This window comes from Vespa mandarinia, chromosome 15 (genome assembly GCF_050613455.1).
Source record: "Vespa mandarinia isolate Hongniang chromosome 15, ASM5061345v1, whole genome shotgun sequence".
Lineage (NCBI taxonomy): Eukaryota > Metazoa > Arthropoda > Insecta > Hymenoptera > Vespidae > Vespa > Vespa mandarinia.
Genome location: NC_140824.1, coordinates 403007 through 428453, shown reverse-complemented (window position 1 = coordinate 428453; position 25447 = coordinate 403007). Strand labels below are relative to the sequence as shown.

At 36.8% G+C, this 25447-nt stretch overlaps 1 protein-coding gene across 11 annotated transcripts in view; it reads left to right on the top strand.

The window, feature by feature from the left end:
• Positions 1 to 25447, top strand: part of sls (sallimus) — an 82241-nt gene that overhangs the window by 29572 nt on the left and 27222 nt on the right. For 6 of the 11 annotated variants that reach the window (XM_085661475.1, XM_085661467.1, XM_085661471.1 and 3 more), the window contains exons 40-54: positions 967 to 7671; positions 8065 to 8837; positions 8926 to 9385; positions 9467 to 9567; positions 9654 to 9751; positions 9831 to 10051; positions 10523 to 10597; positions 12345 to 12449; positions 12548 to 12736; positions 12817 to 13024; positions 13137 to 13206; positions 13291 to 14154; positions 14310 to 14376; positions 14794 to 14847; positions 16460 to 25399. In XM_085661475.1, the coding sequence (XP_085517601.1) occupies positions 967 to 7671; positions 8065 to 8837; positions 8926 to 9385; positions 9467 to 9567; positions 9654 to 9751; positions 9831 to 10051; positions 10523 to 10597; positions 12345 to 12449; positions 12548 to 12736; positions 12817 to 13024; positions 13137 to 13206; positions 13291 to 14154; positions 14310 to 14376; positions 14794 to 14847; positions 16460 to 25399 (18930 nt within the window). The remainder of the gene's footprint in view (positions 1 to 966; positions 7672 to 8064; positions 8838 to 8925; positions 9386 to 9466; positions 9568 to 9653; positions 9752 to 9830; positions 10052 to 10522; positions 10598 to 12344; positions 12450 to 12547; positions 12737 to 12816; positions 13025 to 13136; positions 13207 to 13290; positions 14155 to 14309; positions 14377 to 14793; positions 14848 to 16459; positions 25400 to 25447) is intronic. The other 5 variants (XM_085661472.1, XM_085661473.1, XM_085661474.1 and 2 more) reach the window with 5 other exon arrangements.

The window sequence follows — 25447 nt, the reverse complement described above, 5'->3', positions numbered from 1 at the left end:
TAACGAAGCACAATTTTAAATATACACACACAGAGAACACCTTAAAAAAAAGATCAAAAAGAAATTTAAAAGAGTGTATAAAGCGAGCGTAAAAAGAATAAGCATTAAAAATCGTTATTCTTTTTCTTCTTATCCTTGCGAGTGTTCTTACGCTTCTTCATCTTCGCCTTCCAGTAGATGACTATTAAGGGTAGCCTAATGTTGGAGGCAGAGGTGTGCGTAAGACGTCATCGTACGTCGGATCTCCCCACTACTATTTCTCAGATTTGTCCAACCTTCGGATCTTGCAAACATCGCTTATGCATCATGACTACCTCCCACCACTTTCACTTCTGTCACTTTTATTTCTTTGTTGTAGCCGAAGAAACATAATCTATTCGTTCCTTATTTTCCCTACTCCTATTCGTTCTTACCTTCGCTTTAAAACGCTGCATCATCTTACTTTATCGTTTTCACCTTTGTGAATCAATGGTGTGCGATACTTGTTTGAAGTATTTTAATTAAAATCTGGTGGTCGAAGGTCGACATTTTGGCGATTTGCCTTGATCTCTCTTTCTTTCTCTCTCTCTCTCTCTCTCTCTCTCTCTCTCTCTCTCTTTCTCTCTCTCTTTCTTGCGTACTTAATTTGGCTCAATACCTTGCTCCTGGTGTCCAAAATTACAATGCATGACTTTTCGAACGTATTCGTTCTTTTATCTGCGTGTTAATTTGAGAACACATAAAGTTACAAAATATTATACTGCACAGGAATGATTTCATCGTTAGCCAAAATTTTTCATTTATATTCCGTTTTTATATGCTTTGTGTTGTTAAATAAAACTTCGACGCATAATATAAAAAATATTATTATTTAAAGCTATGATTAGCATTGCAAATTTTTTGTTGAAAATGCATCAGTGTGCTAAGAGTGTTGAATCTTCAATCGTTTACTCGAAATACAATCATGAATTGACTCTGACCTTTCAGAACGGAAAGGGACTTATTACGAGGTCCCTGCCGAATCGGGCCCAGGTTTAAAAGCTGGGGAGAAAATTTTTGATGGTCTAGAAAAAGGGAAGGATGTAATATTGAAACCATTGCTTCTGGATGAAGAGGGTTTACCTCTTCAACCCGGAGATGAATCATTACCTTGGCGAAGAGGTCGAGTAAGTCACCGACCTCGACCTACGAATGTTACTCCCTGGAGGAGGGAAAAACCAAAATCGAGGGATGTATCATTGGACAAATTGGAATCGGTTGAGAGTAAAAAGAAACCTTGGACGGAAGAACAAATCGTCTTGAAAAAGACCCCTCAAACAACGCGTGACATTCCGAAAGAAAAATTGGAACAAGTTGAACTCAAGCCTACGAAGATTGATAAAATAGAGATAAGACGACCTAGTCAGGAAACGATAACATTGAAACCAGTAACCAAAGATGTAACGTTAATTAGGAAAGAGATCTCTGAGACTTCATATGTCGATGAAGTTTCAAAAGATGTGTACGTTGAGGAAGAAGATGCTAAACGTTTAAAACTATCACGCAGGGTGGATGAATCGATTCTCAGGAAAGATGAAGAAAAACCTAAGCCATGGACCGAAGAAAAAATTACTCTTAAGAAAAGCGAACCTGTTAAAAAGCCAGTTTCGAAGGAAACGATTGAAATCGAATTAAAGCCAGCTAAAACGGAAAAGACAGTTATGAAGAAAGATGATAAAGTCGAATACGTAGAACAAGAAGACACCACACTTTTAGATGTATCTAAGATATCCGAAGAGAAGAGAATTACAAAAGAAAAAATTGTTGCTGAAAAAGTAGAACAACCTAAACCTTGGACGGAAGAAAAAGTCACTTTAAAGAAAGCTAAGGTCGAAAGAAAAGCATTAATCAAAGAAACACCAGAAACTGTTGAACTTAAACCGACTAAACCTGTTAAAACGGAAGTGCAGAAATCAATTCTCGAAGAAGTTGATCTCAAGGCAGTCACTAAAACGACTACGGAAATAACTAAGGAAGACATTCGAAAGGATGAATATCGCGATGAAGAGAGTATCAAATTACTTCGCCTATCTACTGACGTAAAAGAAACAAAAAAAATAGATAAGGAAGAAGTTGAAGCTAAACCTTGGACCGAAGAAAAAATCACGTTGAAGAAAGCAAGACCAGATAAAAAAGACATTCCTAAAGAGGAAGTCGAAAAGGTCGATTTGAAGTCTCCGAAAAAGGAAACGATTGATATCAAGAAACCAAGCATAAAAGATAAAACAATCGAAAAGAAATTAATACCAGAAGAAACTGGTCCATATACCGAGGAAGAGGATACAACAAGATTGACTGTCACTTCTGATACGAAAACAAGTGTCCAAACTGAATCTAAAATTAAAAAGACAGATAAAATACCTCAGGTAGCCGAAACGAAGCCTTGGACGGAAGAAAGGGTAACATTAAAGAAGACAAAGGTAGACAAAAAGGAAGTAATAAAAGAAACCCTCGAAGAAGTTCCATTAAAATCAATAAAGCCAGAAAAGAAGGAAACGACAAAGAAAATCACGAAAACGATAGAGGACAAAACTACAGAATATGTCGAAGAGCAGGAAGACAGCAAATTTTTAAATATTCAAAAAGATATTACGGTAGAACAACAAAAAACTGAAAAAGCTGTACCGTGGTCAAGGGGTATTAAAAAATCAAAAGAAAAGATGCCATTCGAGGAAAAAGAAGATATAACTACTCTTCAAATTGACAGAGACATAGAAAGTATAAAGAAGGAAGTTAAGGAAGAAACACCAGTACCATGGATAAGAGGAAAGAAACCATTAGACAAAGCACCTTACGTTGAAGAAGAAGATCATACTAAAATAACAACTGATAAGATAGAAGAGACTGAACAAGTCACTCAAAAAGAGACAGCTGTTCCATGGATTCGAGGTAAAAAGCCAAAGAAGGAAGATGTACCTAAAGAGCAGGAAAGTCCTAGCGAGGAAATATCTCAAGTTCCTTGGCTCCGTGATAAAAAATTGAGTCGTACAATTACAAAGAAAAAAGAAGGAGAGGAAGAAAAAGTACAGGAGGAAGTAATATTGAAACCTGTTATACGACAAAAGCCAGAAGAAAAAGAAGAAGAAAAGAAACAGCCACAAAAGAAAACAGAAATTACCATGCCAATTAGACCACAGGAAACTCTCGAGGAAGCACCTCTGGAATCTTCTAGTGCGCCTTGGCGTCGTACAGTAAAAACAAAACCTTCTGTACCGGAATTACCGGAAATTGAACAGATTCCTTCAAAAGTAGAAGAAACGAAACAAATAATTAGAAAAGACGAACAGGTAATCGAAGACTTTAGAACGTTAAGTTTAAAACCTACTAGACGTAGTAGCCGACCACTTGAACAAGAGGAAATGGAGAAACCAACGCTTAAGCCCGTCGCTCCAATTCCGCAAGAACAATTGAAACCAGAAAGATCGGAACAGCTTGTAAATGGAGAAAAGGTCGAAGAAAAGACCGAGCTTCCTTGGAGGCGTGGAAGAAAACTTTCGACAAAACTAATACCAGACAGTAAACCTGAAATTGAAATTCCAGTAGAACACATTCCTAAAGAGCAAGACAAAGAAACATTAAAAACTGAAACGAGGAAGCAAATTGAAGAAATTCCAGATCAGACAAAGATTACGTTGGTCACGAAACGAAAAATTCCAGAAGAGGTGAAACCAGAGGAAGTGACATTGAAACCTGTTAAACGAATTCCCAAAGAGGAAGAAACAAAAGAGGAAATAACTTTAAAACCTATAGACAGGAAAAAACCAGAAGTAGAGGCTCCAGAAGAAGTTAAACTTAAACCTGTGAGGAAAGAAAAAGTTCCAGAGGAGATTAAACCAGAGGAAGTTATACTGAAACCGGTCAGAAAAGAAAAGGTCCCAGAAGAGGTGAAACCAGAGGAAGTGACATTGAAACCTGTTAAACGAATTCCCAAAGAGGAAGAAACAAAAGAAGAGATAACCTTAAAACCTATAGACAGGAAAAAACCAGAAGTAGAGGCTCCAGAAGAAGTTAAACTTAAACCTGTGAGGAAAGAAAAGGTTCCAGAGGAGATTAAACCAGAGGAAGTTAAACTGAAACCGGTCAGGAAAGAAAAGATCCCAGAAGAGGTGAAACCAGAGGAAGTGACATTGAAACCTGTTAAACGAATTCCCAAAGAGGAAGAAACAAAAGAAGAGATAACTTTAAAACCTATAGACAGGAAAAAACCAGAAGTAGAGGCTCCACAAGAAGTTAAACTTAAACCTGTGAGGAAAGAAAAGGTCCCAGAGGAGATTAAACCAGAGGAAGTTAAACTGAAACCGGTCAGGAAAGAAAAGATCCCAGAAGAGGTGAAACCAGAGGAAGTGACATTGAAACCTGTTAAACGAATTCCCAAAGAGGAAGAAACAAAAGAGGAAATAACTTTAAAACCTATAGACAGGAAAAAACCAGAAGTAGAGGCTCCAGAAGAAGTTAAACTTAAACCTGTGAGGAAAGAAAAAGTTCCAGAGGAGATTAAACCAGAGGAAGTTAAACTGAAACCGGTCAGGAAAGAAAAGATCCCAGAAGAGGTGAAACCAGAGGAAGTGACATTGAAACCTGTTAAACGAATTCCCAAAGAGGAAGAAACAAAAGAAGAGATAACTTTAAAACCTATAGATAGGAAAAAACCAGAAGTAGAGGCTCCAGAAGAAGTTAAACTTAAACCTGTGAGGAAAGAAAAGGTTCCAGAGGAGATTAAACCAGAGGAAGTTAAACTGAAACCGGTCAGAAAAGAAAAGGTCCCAGAAGAGGTGAAACCAGAGGAAGTGACATTGAAACCTGTTAAACGAATTCCCAAAGAGGAAGAAACAAAAGAGGAAATAATTTTAAAACCTATAGACAGGAAAAAACCAGAAGTAGAGGTTCCAGAAGAAGTTAAACTTAAACCTGTGAGGAAAGAAAAGGTTCCAGAGGAGATTAAACCAGAGGAAGTTATACTGAAACCGGTCAGAAAAGAAAAGGTCCCAGAAGAGGTGAAACCAGAGGAAGTGACATTGAAACCTGTTAAACGAATTCCCAAAGAGGAAGAAACAAAAGAAGAGATAACCTTAAAACCTATAGACAGGAAAAAACCAGAAGTAGAGGCTCCAGAAGAAGTTAAACTTAAACCTGTGAGGAAAGAAAAGGTTCCAGAGGAGATTAAACCAGAGGAAGTTAAACTGAAACCGGTCAGAAAAGAAAAGATCCCAGAAGAGGTGAAACCAGAGGAAGTGACATTGAAACCTGTTAAACGAATTCCCAAAGAGGAAGAAACAAAAGAGGAAATAACTCTGAAGCCTATAGACAGGAAAAAACCAGAAGTAGAGGCTCCAGAAGAAGTTAAACTGAAACCGGTCAGAAAAGAAAAGATCCCAGAAGAGGTGAAACCAGAGGAAGTGACATTGAAACCTGTTAAACGAATTCCCAAAGAAGAAGAAACAAAAGAAGAGATAACTTTAAAACCTATAGACAGGAAAAAACCAGAAGTGGAGGCTCCAGAAGAAGTTAAACTTAAACCTGTGAGAAAAGAAAAGGTCCCAGAAGAGGTGAAACCAGAGGAAGTTAAACTGAAACCTGTGAGAAAGGAAAAGATCCCAGAAGAGGTGAAACCAGAGGAAGTGACATTGAAACCTGTTAAACGAATTCCTAAAGAGGAAGAAACAAAAGAGGAAATAACTCTGAAGCCTATAGACAGGAAAAAACCAGAAGAAAAAGCACCAGAGGAAGTTAAACTGAAACCTGTGAGAAAGGAAAAGATCCCAGAAGAGGTGAAACCAGAGGAAGTGACATTGAAACCTGTTAAACGAATTCCCAAAGAGGAAGAAACAAAAGAAGAGATAACTTTAAAACCTATAGACAGGAAAAAACCAGAAGTAGAGGCTCCAGAAGAAGTTAAACTTAAACCTGTGAGGAAAGAAAAGGTTCCAGAGGAGATTAAACCAGAGGAAGTTAAACTGAAACCGGTCAGGAAAGAAAAGATCCCAGAAGAGGTGAAACCAGAGGAAGTGACATTGAAACCTGTTAAACGAATTCCCAAAGAGGAAGAAACAAAAGAAGAGGTAATCTTAAAACCTATAGACAGGAAAAAACCAGAAGTAGAGGCTCCAGAAGAAGTTAAACTTAAACCTGTGAGAAAGGAAATGGTCCCAGAGGAGATTAAACCAGAGGAAGTTAAATTGAAACCGGTCAGAAAAGAAAAAGTTCCAGAGGAGGTTAAACCAGAGGAAGTTAAATTAAAACCTGTTAAAAGAATTCCTAAAGATGAAGAAACGAAAGAAGAGATAACATTGAAGCCTATAGAGAAGAAGGAAGCTAAAGTAGAAGTACCAGAAGAGGTAAAGTTGAAACCTCTCATAAAAGAAAAGAAACCCGAAGAAGCCAAACCTGACGAGATTATTCCTGTCGCTGTTGTTGAAAAACCTGATGAAGAGAAACCAGATGAAATTAGTATTTTACCCTGGCGACGGACTCGTAAAGCGAAGAAAGTGGTTGATTTTAAAGAAGAGGTTACTGTAGTACCAATTGACCAAGAACAGATGATAACAGAAATACACGAAGAAAAAGGAATATCTGAATTGAAAGAAGCAACTGTAATTGAAGAAAGAGAAGTTATAATGCCTAAACCACTTCCTGAAAAGGTTACGGAAGTATCAGAAGAAAAGAAAATAGAAGTTACTGAGAAAAAGGTAATGCCATGGCGAAAAGCTAGGAAACCTGAGAAGAAAACCGAAGAGATTCTACAGGTCGAACAAATACACGAGGAGAAAAAGGAAGATGTAGAGGTTGTTGAAAAGACTGAAATTTCCTGGAGAAAAATAAAACGGAAACCAGAGGAAACAAAAAAAGATGAGAAATCGTTGGATATTATTGAAAAGGTCATCGAAAGTGTAGAAGATGTAACGAAGAAATTGAAACCTGAAGAACAAAAACCAATTATGAAAGCCGTAGAAAGAGAAGATGTGGTAGAGGAAGTAACTGTTGAGACAATAAAGATGAAACCAGAAAAGAAAGAGAAATCTAAAACAGAACCAATAAAATTAGAAATAGCTCCTGAGAAACCCGAAGAAACGGAAGAAATTAGCACCGATTTGGTATTGAAGAAGCCCAAGAAGAAAGATAAACCTAAAGAAGATATTACTCCTGTAATTGTCGAAGAGAAGCAAGTAATTGCAGAAGACATTGTTACTTCTGTTCAAGATTTCCAAATAACTCGTAAAGAAAAGATAATCAAAACCGATAAGAAGCCGGAAGAAATTGTCCAAGATGATTACAAAGTTGAAAAAGTAATTCAGGAACGTGTCACAGAAGAAACTAAGCGAAGACGTAGACAACATACACAAGTCGATATACCGATTATAGATAAAGATAAAACAATTGCGCCAAGGTTCATCCAGAAGCTACAACCAATTATTGCGGAACTTGAACAACCCGCTAAATTTACGTGCACCGTCGTCGGTAATCCAGTTCCCGAAATTTCTTGGTATAGAAATGAGCAAGAACTTCATGCAAGCGAAAAATATATTATGACGATATTTGAAACAACAGCTACTTTGGAAATTACCAAGGTGAAAGAAGAAGATGCAGGAATGTATTCTTGCAGAGCATCGAATCCGGCAGGAGTTGCAACGTCTACAGTGAATCTCGTCATCTTTGGTAGTAATATTATCGAAGATGGTGTGATTTGTGTATTTTTTTGCTCGCTTCAAATACCTGCGTTAATATTTTTTAAAGTTTTTTAATATTAACACTTCCACTCGCTAATATTGGAATAGGTTTACATAATTTTTGTTCTTTTTTTGTTTTTATAAAAATAAACTGTTTTCTCCTTATGTATTTATATTTTTACATATATTTTTAAAACAAAACTTTTATATTTACAAATAATATATCCTCATTTTTCTAATAATCCTGATCTATGAAATTAGATGTAAAAAATATAAAATACCTGCATGTTATAAGTTTTTTATTAAACGAATTTTATCGTGTTTCCTATGCATGCTAATATTATAACACGATTATTAATTTCCTAAAAAATATTTTTAATAGAAAAAGAAGAGGAAGGTGTTGCTCCTCACTTCTCTACTCCAATCAAGCCACTTATGGTCGAAGAACATAAACCAGCAACGCTCGAATGCGTTGTTACTGGTACACCAGTCCCCGAAGTAAAATGGTATAGTGGTGATAAGGAAATTATACCAAAAAAAGGAACGGAAATAACGTTCAATCCGGAAACAGGAGAAGCTAAATTAACTATCCTTGAACCTACGCCACAAGATGAAATAACTTATCGCGTACGTGCCGTAAACAAATTCGGTCGGGCAGAATGCAGAGCCAATTTGGTTATAAGCAATATCGTTAAAATTTCCAAACCAGAGGTAATGCAAGCTCCTACAATAATAAAGCCTTTGCCAGCATTGGTGGCAGAACGGGGTAAACCTCTAAAGTTAACGGCTGACTTCGAAAGCAAGCCGAAACCAGATGTAAAATGGTATCGCAACGGAATCGAAATTACACCTAGCGAAAACCGTGTGATAAAGATTTATGAAAATAGTGCAGAACTGTTGATACCTTCACCCGTTAAAACAGACGGCGGAAAATATGAGATAAGGGTACAAAATCCTGCTGGAGAAGCTCGAAGTTCCGGTTCGGTTACCGTAAAAGAACGCGAAGATAAATTAGACGAGGTGAAAGCTCCACGATTTATTGAACCTATACAACCGCAAATAGTCACAGAAGGGGAAGTTGTAATCATGGAAGCACGAGTAGATTCTTATCCAACAGCCTCCTTTCAGTGGTTCTACGAAAGTCGTCCCCTCGAAGTAATTAAATCAAATTTCTTTTTAAATGACATTAATAAAAATAATAAAACGCTAAATGGTATAATGTTTAATTTGTTTCGTTTAACAGTCTACGGCACAGATGAGAATAGTTACGAAAGAAAATAGATCGGTATTACTGGTGAAAGAGATCAAACCAGAATTCGCAGGTACGTACACCTGTCGTGCTGAGAACGTAGGTGGATCAGTTACTTGTACGGCTACCGTTAATCTTCTCGACACAACGTGGGAGGAAGCTACTGAATTAATATCACCAACATTCGTGAAAAGATTATCACCTGTTAGAGTGATGGATGGTGAGAGCGTAAATCTAACGTGTGTCGTAGAAGGTAAACCAACGCCAAAAGTCGAATGGTATCACGATGACAAACTGATCAAAGAAGGCAAAGAAATAACTATTTTGCAAGACACCGAAGGTGTATGTAGTCTTGCAATTACGGAGGTATTTCCCGAGGATGCAGGTCAATATACGTGTCGTGCTGTAAATCCTATTGGTGAGGCTGTCTGTACATCGTCGCTTGTCGTCGAAGGTTAATTAATTTTTAATTATTTCATCGATCGATCATTAAAAATCAGGTCTCGAAATTAAAATTTATTTAATATATCTACAGCATATGAGTACGTACCAGATTCAGAGATTGCATCGTCGATCGTTGCAACGTCTCTTACCACAGGACAAAGTGGTTCGGAAGAAGACCTATTATCGCCAAAGGTAGTAATAATAGTGATAATAATGATAATAAAAAAGAAAAAAGAAATATATATATATATATATTAATGTATAAAAATTGTTTTCAGGAGACGCCTCTCTTCGATACTGATACAGAGGAGTCTGCTCCAGAAATAATAAAGAAACTTCCTCAGTTAATTCCTACCAAAGATGGAGAATTAACCAGGTAATGAAGATAAACGAAAAAAGAAAAAATGAAAAAACGATGAAAACAACTCTGATTTGACTCATTCGCTTTTTCGTAGACTGGAAGTAAAGGTCAAAGGGAAACCGAAGCCAGAAGGAAAGTGGTACAAGCAAGGAGTGGAAATCGTATCGTCTCAAGAATTTCAAATTGAAGATTTTGAAGATGGAACTTCGGTACTAACAATCGCAGAAACTTATCCAGATGACACCGGTGAAATTGTATTTGAAGCGCATAATCCTCTTGGAGTATCTACCACAATGACGTATTTGTCCGTAGAAGGTAATTATTGTAGTCGAATCAAAGAGATCATTAACCTTTTGAAAGATTTTTCAAAATTTGCTAATTTATATCCTAGTTCTTTTCAGCTCTGCGCTTGAGGTGGAATATTTATCGACTTTTAATTATCCTAAAAATCCTATCTGAATCATCACAATAATTCGATCACACTGAACACTATTCACATCCTCTATGCACATTATTTTGATATTTCATTCTTAGATAAATTCATACAAACTATCAAGCCCTTTGAGTCCCAAAAAAGGTTTTTAAGCAAGGGTCGTTAATTATTTATTTATTTATTTATTTATTGTAGAATATTTTGCTCTATAACGAATTAATGCATAGCCATAATGCGTGTGTTCCTGCTTAAAATATTAGATTAAATAATTTTCAATCGGCATTGCTTTAAATATCTGGGACTGAAAGGGACCAATGCGATTACATTTGATATAATTATATATTCATTGTTAGGTATCCTCGGGACAAAAGAATATAGGAAACCAGAATGGGTGACCCAAATGGAGGAGATGCAAGAAGCTCTTAAAGGTAAGAATCGAGAAAAAATGCATCAACTGGACATGTCTAATTGCATGCTGAGTGAAGCCGAGTATAGTTTCTCGATCGATAGCCTGAACGATCATAGTACGAAAAACACAAATCTTGGAGAAAAAGATAACTCAATGAGGATTAATGAAAGTACCGTGATGAAAAGCGTCAATAATCATAAAAACACGATTGAAATTTCGAAGAAATTTTACTTTTCCAACAAATATACGGAATCCATTGAAATTGAAAGCATTGATCTAGATAACACCTATTTGGAAAGTTCTGAATGTTCTATGAATGTAAAAACTGTCCCACGGAATAATAAGGAAGAATGGAAAAGAAAGTTATCAAAAACTGATACAGAAATTTCTGGGTTCAGCGATGAATCCGAAACTCAAGTTAAAAACTTCAAATCTGATACTAAACATGATAGAAAAGAAACGAGTAATGTATCCAAGTCATTTAACGCAACGACAAAAGAAGGAAAGAAAGGAAAATCTAATTCGTTAAAAATTTCGACGAAAGTTGAACACGATAGTTTAGAAAAAATATCAAGTAAAGTTTGTAATCCACAAAGATCTAAAGTTAACGTAACCAAAAGCGATATTCCTGAAAAATTAAAAGATTCACCAGATAGATCCACCACAAAGACTCATGATTTATCTGATATAAACATAAAAACGCGAGTATTATCACCATTGAGAGGCAAACATTCCAGCATTATAGATTCATCGAGTAGGTGCGATAAAGAGGTTAACAAGCAAAGATCGAACAGAGTTACGTCCAAGTCACACTCTTCATCGCCGACTAGATTATCTTTGTCACCTAAACAAATGTATAATGAGAAATCGTTTACCACTATTACACAAGTAATAAAACAACATAGCGATAAAACAAAAAGAAGCGAAATTCACGTCGATGAAATTGTCATGGATAAAAATCTTAACGAAACAAAGGATATGAAAAGAGGTAAACTAAAAATCACATTAGATTTCGATGAATTTCCTCCGACGAAATCAGAAAGAAAAATTCAAGGTCAACTCGGTTTAAACTCCGAGCGTACGTTTTTAAACGTACCAGAAGCAACGTTTTATTTATCGCCCATCGAAGAAAACAGCGAAGCATCGTCGACTAGCGGTCAAAGTAAATCAGATGCTCGATTTTTCAAAACTGGTATACAAGAATCAAGTACGAGGAAGGAAATAACAGACAACGATGTGAAGTACGAACATTCAAGAAAATACCATACTTATCCGAAATCTAGAATACCAGTACCAAGATGGTCCAAAGAACGTCATTTTGGAAATTTGACTATGGATTCAAGAATGTATCCTTTAGAACCCAGAGAAATTGAATTAGAAGCATTTCAGCAATTACATACCGCGGATAGTCAAGAGGAATTACAAGAATTTTTGCTTCTCGAAAGTCAATGCAGTGGAAATCTTGGTTTAGCCAGTAACGTCTCCACATCCGAAGTATCATACGAACATCATAGTGAGGATGAAAGAGGGACAATGTCAGGTATATTCTTCTCATCACTAACACAAAGAAATATTAATTTCTATCTAATTACTTTTTGCACGATTTTTTGTGTGTACGTTTGTGTTTTTCATCTAATCAGATTACTGACATTGGGATCATGCCAATCACGCGATCATCACAATTACAATCAGGTAAAGAATGAACGTTGATTAACATTCGATATGATCTTGGATATTTGCATATAAATTACATACTTTTATTACAGCCACGCAATCCATACCACGATTTATTCAAGAAATAACAGACGCTTATGTAAATGAAGGAGAAAAGGTCGTGTTCGAATGCATATATTCCGGTAATCCTGTTCCAGGTAATAACTTTATAATCAACAAATAATTCTAACGAAATAATTTTAACGAAAAATTCTTATGTTTTTTTTTTAACAATACGAATTATTTTGATACGCAGATGTTGTTTGGTACAAAAATGATAAATTGATAATGAATACGGATAATATCAAAATCCGTATCCTCGACAATGAGAAGAAAACTTCGCTTAATATTTTGAAAGCTACTCGAGAAGACGAAGCTGTTTATGTTTGTAAAGCTACAAGTGAGATTGGTTTGACGATAACAAAGGCCAAATTACGCGTAACTGGTAAGATTCGTTGATCGATAAAAGTCCAAAAAATCTATAATAAGAATAATCGTGGAAAATTAATAACGAGTTATGTACAGGCACTGAAACCGTCTGGAAGCCGATGTCTGAGGATGAAGCTGAAGAGGTGGTAGAGGTTAAACAGAAGAAAGAAGTACACAAAAAGAAGAAACCGGAATTGAAGAAGGCAAAAGAACTGAAAGAAAAAATCAAGACAGAGCGTGTAAAAGTCGATAAGAAAGAGATCGTTAAAGAGGAGCCGATAAGCAAAGAACAGCCTGAAGATAAGTAAGTATAGTGTTCAAATAAAAAAAAAAAAAAAAAAAAAAAAAAAGGAAAAATTGTCTGAAACCATTGAACCCTTGATTTCATTCACTTCTTCGTGTTGTTATTCCTTTAGAAAAATTGCCGATATCGAAGAAACCCAAATACTCGAAAGTGCAACGACCTTTGAAGAGAAGACAAAAGAGGTAAGAAAAATACATCGTTAAAAGAGAACTCGTTAGAGATAAGAGGAATTCATTGAACGTGAAATATTATTTTCGCTCTTGTAGGTTTCTCGGGCTAAGAAGATCGTTCCTATTCAGGAACCCGTGATAACCGAAGCTACGCCTTCGTTGAAGAAGATCGATGACCGAAAATCACGAGAAATGGTATCGACTAAAGAAAAAGCAAAGCCGGTAATCGAGGAACGTGAGAGTATGGTAGTCGTTTCGGAAATAAGACCAGAAGACGTTGCAACTGATTTCAAAGTAGAGAAAACGGTCGATCGTGCGAGCGAGGTAACATCAGAGGCATTGGAGACATTTTCTGTATCGGAAGTTCGTACGGAAACGAAGCAAAAGAAAGCGAAGAAGGTGATCGGTCATGGACAAGTTGAGGTAACGCTGGTGAAAACCGAAGAGATCGTCGAAGAGAAGCCAAAGAAAAAGAAGAAAGGTGAACAAAAGACAAGAATTCGCGAAGAGATAACTGTAGAAGAGATACTTGAAAAAGAAAGAGAGCACATCGCGCGAGAAGTCGAGGAAATCCTTGAGGTGCTTCAGGCTAAGGAATTTGGACCCGGTGAAAGTCCTTTACGCGAATTGGCTACCATCGGTTATCTTGTACGGCAGGGTGTTTCGGTTACGGAAATAAATGAGAGTCTCTACACAACCGACAAGTTTCCAGCCTTGAGAACACCGGACGCTCAAAATGCTTTAGTCCAATTAGTTGAACGCGAAGGTCATGGGCCTCTTATCAGTCAAGTATTAACCGAGGAAACAACTACCGACGAGAGCATCGTAGCCGCAACTATTGGCTTCAGGGCTTTTATGAGAATGATCGAATTACAACATGCCACGGTGGAAGAGGTCATTACGCACTTTGTACCCGAAGACTTCCGTCCACGTGCTTGGGAGGTCACAGAAGTGGCTGAGGTACGGCTTAGAAAGCCAGGATGATCTCCCTCTTTTTCTTTCTTTTTTTTTTTTTTTTTTTTTTTTTTTTTTTTTTTTTTTTTTTTTTTTTCTTTTAACGTCCCTATTCTAACATTTAGATCCTTTTTTCGATCATTACAATGAAATGCCTTCAGGTTGAAACCGAGCAACGCGTTATGGAAAGAATCGATGCCGTCCATAAAACAGAAGTCCATATCATGGGTAAGTCGAGATTGCGTGGTGTGTGACATTTTTAACAAATAATTCAAAATTATACCGAACTGTAAATGGCTGTCAACAATTTGATTTTTCCAATTTATTTGAGTGGTGGCTTAGCATAAGCGTTTATTATTTATGAATTCCGTTCGATTATTATTATAATAATAAGCCAGAGCTGGGTGTATTAAATTAAATTAAGCATTAACAATTTTGATATTATAGAGTGATGCTTCCTAACGTGAAAAGAAATATTTGATATTGTTGTTGGTTTTTTTTTTTTTTTAATACATTGTACAATATTTATCATCGTTGAATAAATATTATTTTTCATATATGTGCCATAACTTGCCTGCATTTCATTTGTTTGTTCTTTTTCTCTTCCCAAAATGCAACAGCAACGACGAACATTTTTGATTACAGAAAGAAGAGACGAGAGGAAAGCCATTCACGTGCAGGATATTCAAGAAATTAAAGGTTTGATAGAACGAGTTACGATGCATGGGTTAATTAAATAATATCTACATTTGATGAACGAATAGATAAATTATTCATTAGTTACGCCGTCATTTCTCATTTTTTTGTGTAATTGATATCACGTCTATTATTACGAATTAATCGATAAACAATTATAATTAATAAAGTTTGGACGATGGTATTAATTTCGCTATCGATATATCATATTTTATCCATCGTATCTCTTTAGAAAAAGAAAGAGGAAGAGAAAAGAGAAAAGATGGATTTATTTTTTATGAAATAAAAATAGTAACATTCATGAATCATTTATTATTAACCAGTTAAACAGAAAACTGCAATCATTCTACGATACGCTTTCTACGTTTGATCTTTTTATTCTTTCAGATGCATGAAGCTTTACTTGATCGAATCAAAATAGCAGTGCAATTGATTTCTGCTTAAGCCGCTATGCTTTCCACGCGCAGTAACTTCCCATATCCACATTTTAATTATCTCCCAAAACTATAACCCCAATCAAGCCTCGAGTATTGCAGCTTTAAAATCAGAGCTTCGCCATGCTGAGACATAAATCGATGTAAGTAGTAAATGCAATTGTCAATAATTATCATTGCTTTCTAGTGATCTTTTTCATGAACTTCTTTAATCCTAAAATTAACTTGCAACGTAACATAATATTTTATTACACGCAACTGTTCTTATAAAAAAGAAAAATATCATTCCGAAGTGAGATAATTACTCCGAAAACATTACTTATTAAGTTATATATTCACAGCATTTGGTGTGTTTTTTTCTATGATAGTATTGATTAAATCAAATAAATAATTAGCGAGCGTTAATAGCAAGGGTAATTTGCAAATAACTGTGTAATATATAACATTGATATTATTCCGTTGGTGTCTATGTTGGTTTGACTTCTTTAAGAACTTTCATCTTTTCTTTCTACACAATCTTCTATTTCTACACTTACACTACATGTTTCTCAAGCAACGCATGACACATGCCTGACAATGAATGACACAGCACAATATTCCAAAAATGTCGTAATATTACTAAAAACCAAACTCAGAAATTCCATTAAATTCGAATAAATCATCACAATATCGTTAAACACATAAAGACATATTTCGAAACAAAAAATACGACATCGTTGGAAGACGATTAAACAGCATAAAACACGAATTACACGTTTTTGTTCGTTTTTACTGTTCGTTGGTTTTTTTTTTAGCTCGTGTAGGTTGTATCCCGTTTCGTTGAAGCACGATCTTGTATGAAAAAGATTTATTTTACATGAACCATGTCCACGATACACTACTCTTTGCAAACACATCAATTTATATTATTTATACTTATAGATAAAGACTAGTAATCTTTCCGAGGAAGCACAAGCATGACTCATGTAAAATGGATCGAAAGAGTTTTTAGCATAACTATCTGATTCGTCGCATGAAATCTGCAAGAGTGTATATATAGGTAAAAGTAGGCGGAAGGAAGGAGTTACTAAAGCTAGTAAAAAAGATGAAAAAAAAAAAAAAAAAAAAAAAAATAGCAGAACTAGCGGTAACACTTGCAACACATCGCGTCTTACACAAAAAATCTCACATACTTTCCGCAGAATACGAGGACACACGGCAGGCACACACAACACTACGCAAGCGAAAAGATAGAAAACCGAAGGATCGCATTGAAGATAAACCGCAGGATAGGGATGAGGGGGTTCAGGTATTAGAAATCGAGGAAATCCAAGAGATTGAAAAGGAGAAGAAGAAAGAGGACATAGAAGAAGAAATTATTGTCATTGAAAGGGATTCAAAGGGCAGACTGATTCCAAAAGAAGAAATAGATATTGTGAAAAAAGTGAAAGAGAAAAAAGAGGAAGAGAAAAAAGAGATAGAAGAAGTAGTGATAGAGGAAGAAATAATTCGCAAGCGTAAACAATTAAAAGCAAAGAGACCGGCTATCGGTGAGGACGAAATTCAATTGGAAGAAGTAGAAGAATTCGAAATAAAACGTGATAAATCTATGCCTTCTGTCGTATTAAACGTACCTGGTCAACTTCACGAAGTAATTCCTTTCAATCGTACCGTTGAACAGGCTCCTGGTAAACCCAAAGTCGAGAAAGCTCAATTAGCTGTAGATACGGTTAGTGCGCTAACAGAACATCTCCAATCTGTACAAGAAAAAGAAATTGATAGCGTTGATGTGAGAAAACCAGTTGGACAAAAAGCGTCAGTTTCAGTTTCAACCGTGGAACCTTACTCTATCACGGAAACTAATATTCAGGCTACGGCTAGCGAATTTTTAGATACGTTTAAACCAAATACTTATGCGGCTACTCCAGGCGTTACGCCATCCGAAAGTTTAGTAGTAAGTGAAATATTAACTAACGATGCCGATTTGTCGGATCTTACGTTGAGTAAACCAGAAGTTTCGAGAAGAGCCGATACTAGTTTGACGTTACAAGAAGCTACGACGATTTCTGAAACAATGGTTAGTCAGAACGAAGTACCTACGGAAGATTTTGTTTCGCCACTCGCGGTGAAAGCCGAGGATAATTTCTTGCCTCAAGTAGGACTTTCCGTCTACGAGGTTCAAGAAGGTTTGGTAGAAGACAAACTCGAACCTATTAAAACTGTTCCTACGAAACCTAGGGTGAACGTTACCGCTACCGAACCATTGATCATAGAGGAAGTATGTGCCGAAGATAAACCTGGAAAATATTATCCAGAATTAATAGTACCAACAGAAGTCGCAATACAATCGGTCATTGCACAGAAGCAAAGAGTTACAGAAGAATTACATGCTCCTGAAAAGGAGGGCGAGTATGTGCCAGGTAAATTGCCACCTAGTCAAAAAGCTCAGATCGGTATTTCTTATGACAATGAGACCGCTATCGTTCAACAAAATCTAATCCAGGAAAGCGAGGGTATTTTTGTTCCCGATCGTAAAGCAGACACTTTCGAAGCAACGGATAAAATCACTTTGTTGGAAGGAGTCACAGTATCTACCGTTGATACACAACAGAGAGAAACAGATCTAAAAGTAGAAGAAAGTAAAACTGTAAAAGCGGATCTGAGCGTTATCGAAATTACTTCAGCTACGACAGTCGAAACAATTACTTCGGAAAAGGAACAAGATTATCAGCCAGATGAGAAGCCAGCTACTAAGCTTGCTGAAACATCAATCTCTACATTAGAAATAGGTTCTGTCACAAGCACGATGGTTCAAGAATCAGAGGGACCATACACTAGCGATCACAAACCAACAGCATTTTTAGCAGAAACTTCAGTTAGACCGGAAGAATATCTACAGGTATCTCAAGTTCAAACAGCCGATTATCCATCAGATTTTAAAGATGAGTTAAAATACGTATCGGAAAGTGGCAGCGTATCTGTCGAGTTAACAGAAGCTAAAATGATACACGAGACTCTTACGCACGATAAGGAATCAAAGTTGGAAGAAGTTGTAAAACCTGAAGAGCGTACAATTTCAACCTCGTACGACGCAATACGGGGCGTAGAAGTGTTCCAAACCACTTCGATAGAAAAGGAAGCTGAATTAAAGATATTCGAATTACCAGAGTCTCATCATGGTAAAACCGTGCCAACTCATCCAGTCATGTCTCTACAAATCGAGGAAACTCATCCTGAAGATAACGTAGGTGAAGTTATCAAAGAAGTTCCATCGTCAGCAGTGGCTGCAATTGGCGCGGTAAGCTTGCAAGAAACAATAGTAAAAGAAACAGTCCCGGCTGAAGGATTAGCTCCTGTAAAAGAAGACAAAGTTGTTGATATGAAAAAGGCTGAAGTAGCAATCGATGAAATAGAAAGCGTTCATACCACCATGGTCATAACTAGTGAAAAAGAAGCCGAATACACTACAGTATCTAATGTCAAAGGAGCATTTGCTACGACAGATTTTATAACACATAATGCCCCTATATCAGAGGAAGTAAGAACTGAATCTCCTACAAATGAATTTGTTCCACACGAGAGGCCCGCTTCGAGAACAGCCGAGGAATCTCGAATTCCTCTGGAAAGTATTTACGTAGCGATACAAGAAACTGCGGAGAAAGAGGATATTTATAATGTCGATGTAAAACCAGAACAGAAAATTGCAAATGTAGATTACACCGAAGCGAAAAGCGGATTAAGCATTCTTGAAATCGTTACGCACGATAAAGAGATGGCATATGCTCCTATGGAAAGGCCCAAGGATTATACCGTTCAAACATCCATAACAGGTCATACCATAGCATCACAGTCAGAAACTTTAATACAACAATCTACTGGTTCTATAATTGACGAGATACCGAAAACGGGAAAAGCAATTCAGCAACAGGAGGCTTTAGAAGAACTGATTGTAACAGAAACCAACGTAGCAGAAACAGGGAAACCAAGAGAAATGGACGTACGTCCTATCGAACAAAGCGCAGATGTAGAATTTTGTACAAGGCCGGATACGTTAATGGTTAGTGAAATTACGGCCATGTTAAATGAAGAAAAGTTATCGATCGAAGAAGTACCAAAAGAGCGTAAAGTATCTATGAACATTAGCGTTACTCACGAAGTAGCAGAAATGCAAGAAACTATTATCGCTAGTAACGTTAACATTTTAACGGAAGAAAAACCGAAAGAAGAAAGCGCAACTCAGCAACAAAGTGGTTTAAATATTGTAGAACAAAGTGAAGTATCAGTGTCGGAAAAAGAATCACCATTACAAGTGGATCTGAAACCAGAAACGAAAAAAGTGGGAGTGACTTTCGAAGAAGGAGAGGGTCTTGAAATTGTCATGACACATCCTGAAGAAAAAGAAGGAGAATTTACTAAAGATTCTAAACCAAAAGGCGTGGAAGCAAACGTAGATATTATTACACAAATTGTGGCATCTAAATTCGAAATAATAAGCGATACTGATTTATCCCAATTACCAATTGAACCTGCAAAAACTGCACAATCACAAACAACCTTTTTACCGTTTGAAACTACCATTTCTGAACAAGTTGAAACCACAGAAAAAGAAGCTCCGCTGTCTGAAAGTCAACCATTCGATAGAAAAGCTAATCTGGAATTTATAATGGGCGAGAGTGTAATTGTTTCTTCGGTAATTCCTGGAGATAAGGAAAGCACTTTACCCAAAGAAGAAAAGCCAGAATCGAAATCTGTAATGTTCGATATACCCACACACATGGTAGCTGAAACAAGTGAAACAACCGCTACAGATAACATTGGTGATTTCAAAAGAGCAGAAATATTATCTGCTACAGCTACCACAGATCACGTTACTTTTCGTAGTTTAATCACGTCAGAAATATCAACCGGCGATTTAGAACAACCCCTTCCTACGTTCATCAAGCCAGAGGATAAAATGATTAATGTTACCTTTGACGAAGATTACGGCGTCACTATATTAGAAACTATAACATCTGATAAAGAAAAGGATTATATACCGGCAGCACCTATCGAAGGTGAGAAAGCAATAGCTGCTTTCGATGCTCATAAAGTGGCTCAACAGGAAGAAATTACACCAACCACTCATCCAGGAATTTTGGATATCTCAGCTCTTACTACTGCGGCCGCCAAAGAAGAACGTTTACCGTTTGAAAGTATTATTCAAACGGAAACAATTATCTCAGAGACTGAAAAAGAATTTCAAGAAAAGCCCATTATAGGTAATAAAGCAGAAGTGGGAATAAATGAATTAATTTCTGTAACAGAAAGTACAGAAATTGCGGCGCACAAAGAAGCTATTCTTGAAATTTCAGAGAAACCAGCCGAAAAGAAGGCTGAATTTCAAATAGTTGGTCATCCAATCGCCGAAAAAGAAGAAATTACTGTAGATCTTAGTGTGGGAAAAGTAGAAGATTCGAAAGTATTATCAGTTATTGCAACGCCTTCGAATATTCCTTTAGAAACAATAGTAACATCGGAGATACAAGCGACTGAATCTGAAGCACCATTCTCCCGGGATAAATTGCCTATGCAAGCGACAGCAGATTTAGCTCTAGTAGAGGAAAAAAGTATACAAATATCTACAGTTATTACCGAAGATAAAGAAAGTGAATACAAGCCAGGAGAAATTCCTGAAGTTAGAAAAGCAGGTAAATCTTACGTGGAGGGTCATACGGTAGCTGAAACGATGATGCAAATTTTGGACTATACCACGGCAGAATTAACTAAAGAAATATTATCTACATCAACGGTGAAATCGGAGCATATACCTTTGATACCGCTAATCGAATCACAACCAATTGTTCAAGAAAGTGAAGATCAATTCCTACCAATATTAATGCCAGAAAATAAAACTGCAAACATAGGTTTGGAATATGATAGAACAAGTGTCACGATATCTCAAATGACGACCGTTGAAAAAGAATCTATTTATGTACCCGAAGAACAACCATCGAAGCATTCAGCTCTTCCTGGAATAGATTCGATTCATGGAATCGCAGAAACAACTACGATAACTACTGAGGATTCCGTTGGTGAAGTCGATATAAAGAAACCAGACGCAAAAACTGCAGTCGCTACACAAGAAGTGCAGCAAAGTTTATTAATAACTCAGGATATCCCTCAAGATCAAGAAGCACCCTTCGAGGGAAAATTCAAACCAACACCTCACGAAATTCATATGTCTATAGAAGAAGGTAAACGTGTTACAACTGTCACGGAAGTCAATATATCGGACAAAGAAGATACTCTTACCACTTTTCAAGATAGAAGTCAAGAAGCCGTACCAGTTATTACTACAGGACACGAGGTTGCTGAAAAGACTGAAATTGTAACTGATTTGAGCACAGGTAAATTGGACATAGTTAAGCCGTCGTCGGCTACCGCTCAAATTGGACAAAAGCCTTACGAAACGATTCAATTGACCGAAGAGATTTTAGGTGAGAAAGAAATAGACACGGTAGAGAAAGTGCCATTAACATCGACTAAGGCACGCGTTGCTCTAGATGATAATAGATTTATAGCGATCACAGAAGCTACTATTACACAGGATGTGGAATCAGAACTTCTTCTAGAGAAGAAGCCTTCGGAGAAAACGGCAGTACCTACGTTAGATGCTAAAGAAGTTGCGGAACATCTTGAAGTCAATTTACGCGAAGGTCTTGGTACATTACCCGAAGCAATTAAACCAGCTATATCGGAAGCACATCCTACCCAATCTATTTTAGAATCTATAAATATTAACGAAACGATTCCCCAAGAACAAAGCGCTGTACTTTCGGATAAATTAGAATTTGATAAACGCAGCGCGGAAATTGGTTTCGTCGAAGAAAAAAGTATAATAATTGACACTGTGCTAACACAAGATAAGGAAGATATCATGACAATACCAGAATATACGCATAGTACTGCACAAATAAAATTAACGAAAATTGGAATGGATGTTGCTGAAACATCGGAATTGTTAATAGAACAAAGTACTGGTTCTGTAAAACCATTTGAGAAAACTGAAATGAAAGCCCACACAAAACAAGATGCATTAGAGCCACTAATCATTGAAGATATTCCTAGTGCGGAAAGTGAAGGTATCTTCGATAAATATCCTAAAACAATTTCTAGTATTGCCGATACCGTATTTGAAGAGGGCCACAGTATTTCGATTACCGAGGTTACTTCGGCTGAGCTAGAAACATCTTTAGAAACAAAAGAACTTGCTTCTTCGCAAACAGCTTCTTCCACAATCATTACAGAACATGGTACGATTGAAACAACGCTCGTAGAATCGCAAGTTAATATCCCTGAAAAAGACACTGATCGTGGTGTGACACCGCAAAAAGCAACAGCACATCGTGATACATTTGAAAGTATCATCGTAGAACAGAATTTGGTCGAAGAAAGTGAGAAAACTTTTGAGGGTATTTTTAAACCATCGATGCAAAAGGCAGACATTGATTTTCAACAGAACAAACCTTTGGAGATTTCTGAAATTATTACCGAAGATAAGGAAGATGTGTTCAATGTCATTCCTAAGCGACAAGAAGTGAAAGCTACAACTGAAATTGGACTGTTTGAGACGGTACAAAAATCTTTGATAGAGGGTATGCAAAGTGTAGAAGAGATTCCCAAAGAACAAACGATTTCCTCTCAAGCAACTTTATCACAAATTCCTATCGAGGCTGTTATTGAAACGGAAACAACATTAGGTGAACGAGAGGATACATTCGAAGGGAAAGATTTTAAACCGACTGAACAAAAAGGAAAACCTCATTTGGAAGGTTTAAGTACGGTTACAGTTACGGAAATTATTTCAAATGAGACCGAAGAGATCTTGCCTGTACCAACCGTTCCAAAAGAACAACAAGCACTCGCGAACTTGCTGAGTAAAGAGGCTATTGAAACCTTACAAGTTTTAACTGTAGGAAGTGCTAAAGACATAACAGAACATATTAAATTCGAAGAAAAACAAACAAAAGTAGAAGTTGAAGAATTGTCAAGCGTATCGGTTTCTGAGATAATCTTAAATGAAACGGAAGATGCATTATTACAGAAAGAAGTTCCAAAGGACCAAACGGCTCACTTAAATATTTCAGGTAGAGAAGCAGCCGAAACAACCGAAGTAATGATTAGCACCGAAACGCAAGATCTAAGTACACAAGTACCGAAAGAAGAAAAAGGTAAAGCGGGCTTGGAGGAATTAACGCCTTTAACTGTATCACAAATAGTTTTGAACGAAGCTGAAAAAACTTTGCCTACTGCAGAAATGCCATTGGAAAAAGTCGCTCAACCTAGTTTGCTTGGTAGAGATATCGCTCAAATTAGTCAAGTATTTACTATGGCAAGCACCGAGGAATTAATATCATCCCAAGAGCCCGAAAAGCACAAAGGTAAACCAGGCTTAGAAGAGTTATCTTCATTAACAATATCCCAAATAATATCTCAGGAAATAGAAGAAACGATGCCTAGTCCAGAAGTTCCTACTGAGAGAGAGGCGCAAACAAATATCTTTGGCCGAGATGTAGCCCAAACGACGCAAGTGATGACTGTGTCCAGTGCAGAACAATTGGTTGAATCCAAAATACCCGATGAACAAAAAGGTAGTCCAAGTTTTGAAGAATTGTCACCTCTAACTATCTCGCAAATATTGTCTAACGAAATGGAAGACACATTGGCGGTAATAGAAAAGCCTGCGGAGAAAACAGCACAACCAAGTTTATTTGGCAGAGATGTAGCAGAGACAAGTCAGGTATTAACTATGACAAGTGCAGAAGAACTTTCTAAATTAATTAAACCGGAAGAACAAAAAGGGAAGCCTCAGTTAGAGGAATTGTCCTCTCTATTAGTTTCCCAAGTAGTTTCTCATGAAACGGAAGATGTCTTACCAAGTCCAGAAGTACCAAACAAATTTATGGCAACATCTTTACTCTCCGGCAGAGAAGTTGCCGAAACCAGTCAAGTTCTATCCGTGAGTAATGTCGAAGAAATGGGAAAACCTGAAATGCCAAAAGAGCAAAAAGGTAAACCTCATTTCGAAGAATTAACGTCAGTATCCGTGTGTCAAATAGTGTCAAATGAATCAGAGGAAACTTTAATAAGTCCAGAAAAACCTGATGAAAAGATAGCAAAAACGAAGTTACTTACTAGAGAAGTAGCCGAAAAAACTGAAATCTTGACGGTCTCCAATGTAGAAGAAATGCCGAAACTGGAGAAACCTGAAAGCCAGAGAAGAAAACCAGAAGTAGATGAATTAAGTTCGCTCGTAGTCTCTGAAGTTATTTTCAGTGAAGCAGAAAAAACTTTGCCAAGTCCAGATCTACCCACGGAACGTAAGGCATTTCCAAATATGTTAAGTATCGAGGCCGCAGAAATATCTGAAGTATTGACAGTAACAAATGTGGATCAATTGGAAAAGCCAAAACTACCAGAAGAACAAAAAGGTAAACCGCAATTAGAAGAATTAAGTTCACTATCAATTTCAGAAGTTGCAACCAGTGAAATAGAGAAAGGTCTTCCAACTCCAGAAGAACCAATGAAGCAAACTGCTCAACCTAGTTTATTTGGCATACAAGTTGCTCAAAAATCACAAGTCATAACATCATCAACGACAGAAAGTCTTGCTGAAAGTACTATACCGGAGGCTAAAACTATAATACCTGAACAGATACCTTATGAAAGTTTCGAAGAAATGCAAATGGTCCCACAGGAAAGTGAACGTAATCTTGTTATCGACAAAACGATATCACTGGCGACAGCTGAGGTTACATTCCGTACGTCCGAAAGTTTCGAAGTAACACAAATTATGACAACTGAAAAAGAAAGTAAACAAGAAGTTAAAGAAATGATAAAGGAAGTTAGTGCATTACCTGACGTTGTGAAAACAGAAGTTGCTCTAAAAACTGAAATTCATGTTGAAGATACAGCTTCGGAGTTTAAAATTACAAAGCCGGAAAGTAAAAAAGCACATGAGCTTGAAGAACCAAAGAAAAGTATCATTGTCACAGAATTGGAAAATGTTGGAGAATGTGAATCAGTCTTGCTTGAATCCGTAATGCCATTTACAAAGGTAGCAAATGTCTCAATTGAAGCTGATCATCTGAAAAATGTAATAGGTGAGTATTATCATAGTAAATCTATATGACAACTGCTGACCAATGGAC